The sequence below is a fragment of the Pogonomyrmex barbatus genome, unplaced genomic scaffold (assembly GCF_055798465.1).
Source record: "Pogonomyrmex barbatus isolate J1 unplaced genomic scaffold, ASM5579846v1 scaffold11, whole genome shotgun sequence".
Classification (NCBI taxonomy): domain Eukaryota; kingdom Metazoa; phylum Arthropoda; class Insecta; order Hymenoptera; family Formicidae; genus Pogonomyrmex; species Pogonomyrmex barbatus.
Window position 1 is genome coordinate 7,009,336 of NW_028297107.1, and position 9,275 is coordinate 7,018,610.

Below are 9,275 nucleotides of genomic sequence, written 5' to 3' on the forward strand. Positions count from 1 at the left end.
AATAATAATATATTATATATTAAATTTATTATATATATATATATATATACATATAGGCTACAGTCAATGTAACATTACAAATGCTTTGAAGCGTTTGATTGTCCAATCAAAACAAAGAATTTTACTAATGCACCAATCAAAAAATGCTTCAAAGCATTTATAATAAGCCCTTGATTGTACCCATAGTTTCACATAATACAATACAATACAATAATATAATACCTGCGCAGCAACAATTTAATAAATAATAATTAATCATGACTTACGTATTCCTTATCTATAAAATTATGTTGTATCATGTTAATCATGTTAAAGTTTTCTATTTTAGGAACTTTTTGTGGTTTTTCTTTTAGAAAAAATTCATTTTCATCACTGCTAGATGATAATGAAAATAAATCTAGCAATTGCTAAAGGAGCATTCGAAATATTGTTAAAATCGCGCGCTGCCATCTTGCACTCGACTGACACCGTCTCTCGGAGCTCGTGCCGAATTTTTGCACTAAAATGCAAAAACTCAGCACTAGGCTTCCCAGTGAAACAACATGCATCGTTTTCGTGCACACTGAAATGTCCAGTGAAACACGTTATCCGCGGCAAGTGCGCACCAGTTCTGCAAAACTTATTTCTAGAGACACTATAATCAGAAACCACGACTCTGATCCGCCAATCAGAGACTCTGATTCGCCATGTTTTGGCTAAATTCTACGAGAAAGAAAGAAATATACACCATCTCACTCTAACCAATAGTGATATTTTTTACTTTGCATGTGCATTGATTTAAGTGTATTGTGCATGTGTATTAAACACGTGGAAAGCATGATAAATATTATATTATATTCTTAAATAATAGAGATACTAAAATTGCAAAATATAGTCATAAATTAATTAATTGTGATAAATCAATATAAAAAAATGGGTGGATTTATTTTTTCACTTAAATTTTACTTTATATTGTAATAAAGTTTGTTTACAATAATAATAAATATGTGTAATAAATATGTGTCCTTTCTAAAAAAAGGCATGACATCGATACTTGCATCTCTCGAAATTTTCTCGAAGTTTATTGTTGACGCTTTTCCGATAGGTTCTCTCACTGCTAACTTGTGAATAGCTGTCATTGTATAGCTGTCATTGTTACACTATAATATTTTTAACTTTTTGATACACAATTGTCAAAACGATTCTCTGTAAAATTGATTTTTCGTTTTGACAATTGTGTATCAAAAAGTTAAAAATATTATAGTGTAACAGTAGTATAATAGTATTATATTAATTTTTGCTCTTATGTTGAAAAAGATAAATAACGAAAAAAAAGATAAATAAAAAAGATAAATAAATAAATAAATAAATTTAAAAGCGTTAAAATTAAAAGAAATATATTAATAAATTGTAATAATATAATTATGTAAAATAAAGTTTTATAAATATATACATTTTATTACTTTTAAAACGCTTATGTTTTTAAATTATAATATTACAATTTAAGATTAATGTAATTAATTTAAGATAAGTGGGAATAGCCAAAAGATGGCGGACCAATCAAAAGTTATCTTTTCGTGACCAGTCTCTTCTGATTATAGTATCTAGCTATTACTTGCTTCATGCTTCGCGTGTTTTTCTATTCCTGAATCCATAGTATATATATATGTGATTGCAATTACAATGAATCCAAAGGAGAAAGAAAAGTATATCGAGGAATTTGATTTTCCATATTGCGATGAATCTTCCAAGTACGAAAAAGTTGCGAAAATTGGTCAAGGAACTTTTGGGTAAGTGAAATTTTTTGGCACGATGATTTCAAACACAATTTAAAGTATTTAAGGTTATTTAAAGTATCGAGAAATTTTTTAAGCGTTTTTAATTTGAATACGTCTTCGTAATATCTGTAATCGAAAAAATGTTTAATTGAGCATTCGGTATTGTATTTATACTTATCGAAAATTTACAATCAGTGTTCTGAAAAGGAGTAAATCGGGAAGCAATCGTAATTGCACATGTTTTCTCGTAAGCTTTGTCGTGATTCGATTTGTTTGATTTTGCGTTTTCAGCAAACTAGTACAAGCACTTTCAATAATCATGTAGCTTTATTATTGACTTGTAAACATAATTATTGCATTTTCCAATATATGTATATCTAGACATTCAAGGCTATGTATTCCAGTATATACTATTATTGAAAATCTAGAATTCATATTATAAATTCATGTTATAAATTTTTAGAGTATTATATCGAAGTGTATATTGGAATATGGCCTTAATCTATCAAAAACAAATTAAAATGTTATAAATTTTCCTAGTGGAAAGACAAGATCTAACTTATATACATAGGAATATGACAAAGTTTGTCAATAAAATATGATGGCAAAAAATCAAACAGAGTTATATTTTTTGATATGGATTGGTAGAAGTAAAACAGAAATATGTTTGATGAAATTAGATTACATTATACATTATGACAAGTTTTGTCAATGAAACACAAGCTTAATTGTAGATACAAGTGATGCCACTTTGCTAACAGTTTTTGATCGAATTTATTTATCAATTTGCTGGTATACTGAGATAATTTACTTATCAGATGTCTGTTCTTTCATTATAGAGAAGTGTTCAAGGCTAAGGATAAGAAAACAAATAAAAAATTTGTCGCTATGAAGAAGGTATTAATGGATAACGAAAAAGAAGGAGTAAGTTTGCTTTATATAATTATTTAATTGTTTGCCCTGAGATTATTCTAAGATGATGTAATATAGCAGTTCAATTTTTTTATCCTAGTTTAACATAAAATTTGGAATATGTCCTTTTGTTTTACTTAATACTTTCTAATAATATATTTTATATTACTTGTTTTATATATACTTTGAAAATCCCATTGCAGTTTCCTATTACGGCCTTACGAGAAATAAAGATATTACAATTGCTGAAACATGAAAATGTAGTCAATCTCATAGAAATTTGTAGGACACGAGGTAAATATTTTACTTGTTATCTTATAATCTCCATATATATATATATATATATATATATATATATATATATATATTATATAATTATAAATAAATGATAGGTGTATCTAGAGATGGAGATTTACTTTCTTATCGGAACAAAAAAATATATGCAAAAAAGAAAAAGAATATTTATCTGAAAGTCTGTTGTTTTTTTAAAATTTTCAAACAATTAATTAAAGTATATTAAACACTAATTAAAGCAATTGCATGATTGATAAATTGTATAATATACATTTCATTATGACAATTTTATAATTTTTCAGCAACTCAGTATAATCGATATCGTTCTACCTTCTATTTGATATTTGATTTCTGCGAACATGATCTAGCTGGTTTATTGTCAAACGTAAATGTAAAATTTAGTTTAGGTGAGATAAAAAAGGTTATGCAACAGTTATTAAATGGTCTTTATTATATACATAGCAATAAGGTAAGATATGTATAGTAAGGTAAGATTTGTATAGTAAGATATGTATAATAAGGTAAGATTTTACGTCCTTTTAAAAATTCTAAAAAAATTTTCCAAATGTTCATATTAACAGAGAAAGTAATTGAGAGATTTAAAATGTTATTTTTAGTAAATAATGATGAATTTTGAGATTATTATGTAAAATAATGTAATATTTTATTATATTATTTTATTACAACAATGATAGTCACTATAGCAATGTTTTATATATATATATATAAATAATATATAATCTTATGAAAAATCTCATATTATTGATATTACTACCATTTGTTATTACCGTTTATTATTACTTGTGTCATATTGACATTACCATATATAATAGTTGATATATCTAATGTATTACATTTTTATTCTAGATTTTACACAGAGACATGAAAGCCGCTAATGTTTTAATAACAAAGAATGGTGTATTAAAGTTAGCTGATTTTGGTTTAGCACGAGCATTCAGTGCAAAAAATGGTCATTCAAATCGTTATACCAATAGAGTTGTCACTCTTTGGTACCGACCACCGGAACTTTTACTCGGTGACAGAAATTATGGGCCCCCTGTGGATTTGTGGGGCGCTGGTTGTATAATGGCAGAAATGTGGACAAGGTTTGTATTGTTGCATGATTACGTTCTTACGCGATTTTTGTACATGATGATGCAATTAGATACAAATTTTTTAAATCTCCCCAGATCTCCTATAATGCAGGGAAACACAGAGCAACAGCAACTTATATTGATTTCACAGTTGTGTGGCTCGATAACAACCGAAGTGTGGCCTGGCGTCGAAAATCTGGATTTATTTACTAAAATGGATCTTCCCAAAGGACAAAAAAGAAAGGTAAGAGCGAAATTCGGTGTTGTATCATGCTGCCTTTAGGAAAATCAAATAGCGACATTTTTAGCATTATGCTCGATTTGTCTTTTAAAAGTTGAAAGATGTAACGTCTCATCCTAATCATATATGTCCATGTTGATATATCAAGTTAAAGTTAAAAGTGACAGATTTTATACACATACACATACACACACACACACACACGATGTCCCACAACTTGCTATATATATGCGTTTTAATTTTATACATATATACAGGATTTTAATTATATACATATATACAGGGTGTCCCACAACTCGCGACCGAAATTTTTATAACATATTCCTGATTTAAAAATAAGACGAAAATTCTAATACGAAAATGCCAAGGCTATAATAATTTTTAAATTAATAGCGATTAAAGTCGACTAATTATAGAGCTAACATTTCGCGCGCTCAGGCATGATGTAACAAGTGATAAAGGCGCTACCACGCCCTTTTAATGTCAATCGAGATTATTATTACACATCACACATTACACGTATTAATTATACGTATGTAATATACAAATAGGTTTAATTTATAAAATAAATTTACAAATAGGTAAAAAAGCAAAAATAATTTCTCAATAAAAATATAATAGTATATCATATCAATATATTTATATAATAATCTCAATTGACGGTAAGAGAATCCTCGTGGTAGCGCCTTTATCACTTGTTATATCATCATATCTGAGCGCGCGAAATGTTAGCTTTATGATTAGTCGACTTTAATCGCTATTAATTTAAAAATTATTATAGCTCGGCATTTTCGTATTAGAATGTTCGTCTTACTTTTAAGTCAGGAATATGTCATAAAAATTTCGGTCGCGAGTTGTGGGACACCCTGTATATATGTATATAATTAAAATCCTGTATATATGTATAAAATTAAAATGCATATATATATATATATATATATATATATATGTTTTAATTTTTTAAATTTGAGTAATCTGAGGAATCTAAATTTGAGGAAATTCATACGATTTTAATATAATTTTGAACGATTCGATAGGTTAAAGATAGACTAAAGCCGTATCTCAAGGATCCCTATGCTTGTGACTTGCTGGACAAACTCCTAATTCTTGATCCTAGCAAAAGGTGCGATTCTGATTCTGCGCTGAATCATGATTTTTTCTGGACTGATCCAATGCCATGTGATCTGAGCAAAATGTTGGCGCAGCATACTCAGAGTATGTTTGAATATCTGGCACCACCGAGACGACCTGGTCATATGCGTCATCCACATCATCAAGTGCCTGGTGGACCAGCTAAACCTAGTTCGAGTATGGCCGATAGTGGATATCAGGATCGTGTCTTTTAACACATATTTATTTCAACACACACACACACATATATATATATATATATATATGTTTTATATAAAAGGCTATCATGTGTTATATAATTCTATTCTGACGTTTTGATACAGCTTTAACATAATTATTAAATAATTTATTTTTAAGTCAATCTATAGTTCATTATTATTCCTATACTAAAATCGCAATAAAGCATTCTGTACTGAATAGTTCTGAGGCCTTATTCTTGAAACTTATCGCATACGAAAATCCTATAATGTGTTACTATACTATAGGATTTTCGTGTGTGATATATTTCAAGAATAGGGCTCTGGGTCTTTAAAGGTGTTGCCAATTCTCTTCCCCCCCCCCTCTCTCTCTCTCTCTCTCTCTTTCTTTCATTTCCCAATTTATACTCATTTTATTTTTCATTCTTCAACTACATGTTGAGAATATCGTGTAGTAATAAAAAAATAAAAACATCACGTAAAGCACGAATAAAACTGAAAAAAAAGTAATAAAGTTTGTGCGGATGAGGTTAAATGGTCGGATGAATTAGGATGGCTTAGGATGGCTGTACAAATTGGCCTACTAAATCTTTTGTAATTCTTTGCACATTGTGAATGCTATAAAAGTAATTATTATTATATTATAATTGCGATTAAAATCGAATCAAACATTAGCAAATGAAAAGCATTTTGTTTAATTGAACGTTATGTAGTATTGATTGCGAAAGCACGTTGAACAATTATGGATCTATTCACTGACGACAGTGTTGTTATTGTTATACCTGTCATTACACAGATATAATATACGACTGTTCAAACACAAAGCCTTTTCATTAGATATACCATTTACATATCGGAACATGTACATACATAATATAAAAAAAATGTTAAATGCGAGCAGAAGTGCACAATATAATGGTGTGAAGTCGCAAGAATACGTAACACATCTAAAATGATATTTGAAACTTGGAAGTCATAAAAAAATGATATTTTATGTTATTTTATTTATTAAGAAGCGTCAAAAATTATGCCTTCAAGCTATTTGATTTATTCATGGTCAACCCTTACAATGTTACATCTTACACCGCCGGCAATCCGCTGTTAGGCCTCTGGGTATCGATCACATAAGTTTCCCCCTAGAACGAATCAGTGAGAAGTGACGAGTCTCATGTGAATTTCATCATTTTGTGATCACGTAATTTTAATTTCGGTAAAAGCGTGAGATATTTAATCTTGTGAACTTTTCATCATCAGCTGACAGAGTGCGTTCTGTTTCACGCATAGATTGTATCGACCGCATCAGCAATGCACAACGCAGATTCTCCTTCTCTCTAGCGCATCAAGCACGCATCAACTATCGCAGCTCGGGCGTAAAGCATTTGATGCGCATTGAAGATATGGTGGTAAGACTATTTTGAAAGTAACAGAAATTATGGCAAAAAAAGAATATGTTGAATTTCCTGTCATAATCGATGAAAGTAATAAAGTGATCACTCTTATTCTCAAAAAGGAAACTGCTAGTCGAGATTTTGTTTACAATTAATGCATGAAATGCATCAAGAATTGTTCCGTTTTCATCGCGCATCATGCGCATTAACAAAACGGAACGGTTATTGGTGCAGTCAGTGTGCATTATGCATGAAACGGAACGCGCCCATAGTTAAACGGTGAAAATCTAGTATTTCTTAACCTACACAGCATATTAATTGGTAAAATGACCGCAGTTTTTTAATATGAGTTTTAAATATGGCAATAGAAGATTTTAATTTTAATTTTTAATGACTATGTATTCCGTTGTAGATAAATATTCAAATTTTTTACGAAAATAAATTGCTAGTACATATAATACATTATTGTCAAGATGTAAACTGAGAAGATGTAATACTTAAAAAATAGAGTGAATCAGAAAAGAAACAAAATATTGTAATTACATTTTTTATTATTTATTAAACTTGCCATAAATAAACGTCATTTAGTCAATTATAACATTTTCAGAAAATTTATCTAATATCCAATACATAGATATAGGCCGAGTACATGTTAACTAACAGACTATAACGCGAAACATTTTCTTGGCAAGCAGGATCTTGGTTGCTAAAGTCTTAATATGAAATAAAGTTAATTAATTATATTACTAACTACGTGCCGTTTTGGTTTAGCAGACTTTCAACATAGTGGCTCTATAATAATTCAATGATCAATATTATTGATATCAATTAAAATCCCTTTTATTATCCCCCCATCAGAAATATATATTGCGAAAAATATCACCTCAGCCAAGGATCGAACCTGGATCGCCTGCTTTCCGAACAGACATTTTATTCACTAGAGGCTATAGTAATATTTATCGCAATATTCAAATAAGTCAAACGTCTTTTTCAGCCAACATGCGATACATAGATATAGGCCGAGTACATGTTAACTAACAGATTACAATGCGAAACATGGCATTTCCTCGGCAAGCAGGATCTTGGTTGCTAAAATCTTTTTAATATGAAATAAATTCAATTAATTATATTATCAACTACGTGCCACTTTGGTTTAGCAGACTTTCAACGTAGTGATTTTATAATAATTCGATGATCAATATTATTGGTATTGATTAAAATCCCTTTTATTATCCCCTCCATTAGAAATCTATTCTTCTAGATATTATCTAATATCACATTTCAAGATCATTTCTGCCATTTATGTTCTCTTTATCAGCTTCGTTACCTGAATTGTGATTTATAAATTGTGATTTATAATTTCTATGATTAAAGAACGTTTTTTTCCTGCCAAATTTGATGTGTAGACTCCTTAGGTGCAGACTCATTTAACGACTCATACTCTTCGATGAATTGCAGCTCATCACTTTGAACCGCTTCTTCAAGCGGGCTTAGCTCTCAAAGCTGGTTTACCTCTTATACTCCTGTTTGTTGTTTGAAATATAGACACTGAAATAGAGACATTTTTTAAATAAAAGTTTAGATATTCCAAATAAATTAATAAATTGTTGCAACTTATAATTATTAATAATTGTCTTTTTTATTGCTGTTAATGTATTTATCTTCTTTGCACGGATAAGAATACCTATTCCTAAGTTTGTACTTCTTTATTTTGCTAAATATTAAGATTATATTTACAGTCGTGAAGTTTCCTTCAGTGTAGTTTTTGGGATATTTTAATGTGAATAGATCTTCACTACTTCTAGTTATGTCACTAATAATTTCTTTCGCTGCATGATCGCAGTGAAAATGACAAACGGTGAAACCATGAGATGACCACCGGTGAAAATCTAAGGATGTCATTACATGCGGCGTAACTTGCGCCGATCAATCACATCGTTTCACTTGAACATCAAATTTCGTGTATTTACTTTATGTTGTTTACGCTATTATTGTTACGCTGAATCTAATTTTTTTGCGGAAGAAACATACACACAGTGAATAGCCAGAATAATCAGAGCTTTTCGGCAAAATGAAGATCAAATCAGGATAAGTTAATTAATTAATATAATAATAATTAATTAAATTATTATATCAAATTAATTAATAATAAATATATTAATATAATAAATATATTAATATATATATATATATATATATATATATATATATTAATTAATTTATAATGTTTTTCAATGCGTGGCCTAAAAATATCTAACAAC

General features: G+C 29.2%; 2 protein-coding genes and 1 long non-coding RNA gene across 4 annotated transcripts in view; 2 read left to right on the forward strand and 1 right to left on the reverse strand.

The window, feature by feature from the left end:
* The first annotated feature begins 1,611 nt into the window (after window positions 1–1,611).
* Window positions 1,612–5,848, forward strand: Cdk9 (Cyclin-dependent kinase 9). The gene is made up of 7 exons (XM_089071361.1): window positions 1,612–1,769; window positions 2,597–2,681; window positions 2,873–2,963; window positions 3,266–3,432; window positions 3,831–4,069; window positions 4,154–4,301; window positions 5,336–5,848. The coding sequence occupies exons 1-7, from the start codon at window positions 1,663–1,665 to the stop codon at window positions 5,642–5,644; spliced, it is 1,146 nt and encodes a 381-aa protein (XP_088927487.1). The 5' UTR covers window positions 1,612–1,662; the 3' UTR covers window positions 5,645–5,848.
* Window positions 5,849–6,620: 772 nt separating this feature from the next.
* LOC105426584 (uncharacterized) overlaps window positions 6,621–9,275 on the forward strand; it is an 11,893-nt gene continuing 9,238 nt past the window's right edge. The window contains exons 1-2 of one of the 2 annotated variants that reach the window (XM_089071359.1): window positions 6,621–6,836; window positions 6,911–7,029. In XM_089071359.1, coding sequence (XP_088927485.1) covers window positions 7,009–7,029 — 21 coding nt within the window. In that variant the 5' untranslated portion in view covers window positions 6,621–6,836; window positions 6,911–7,008. Of the gene's footprint in view, window positions 7,030–9,275 lie in introns of both variants that reach the window. The other variant, XM_089071358.1, reaches the window with a different exon arrangement.
* The window catches only part of LOC105426582 (uncharacterized), a 2,147-nt gene continuing 419 nt past the window's right edge, over window positions 7,548–9,275 (reverse strand). Inside the window, exons 1-2 of the long non-coding RNA XR_016138045.1 lie at window positions 8,752–9,275; window positions 7,548–8,562 (exon numbers count right to left, since the gene is read on the reverse strand). The exon at window positions 8,752–9,275 is cut by the window's right edge and continues 419 nt beyond it. This is a non-coding gene — a long non-coding RNA (uncharacterized LOC105426582). The remainder of the gene's footprint in view (window positions 8,563–8,751) is intronic.

Coding starts and splice junctions, on each gene's coding strand:
- Cdk9 (XM_089071361.1), top strand. CDS start 1,663: ATGAATCCAAAGGAGAAAGAAAAGTATATCGAGGAATTTGATTTTCCA. Junction 2,964..3,265: donor AGAAATTTGTAGGACACGAG/GTAAATATTTTA, acceptor ATAATTTTTCAG/CAACTCAGTATAATCGATAT. Junction 4,302..5,335: donor CCAAAGGACAAAAAAGAAAG/GTAAGAGCGAAA, acceptor ACGATTCGATAG/GTTAAAGATAGACTAAAGCC.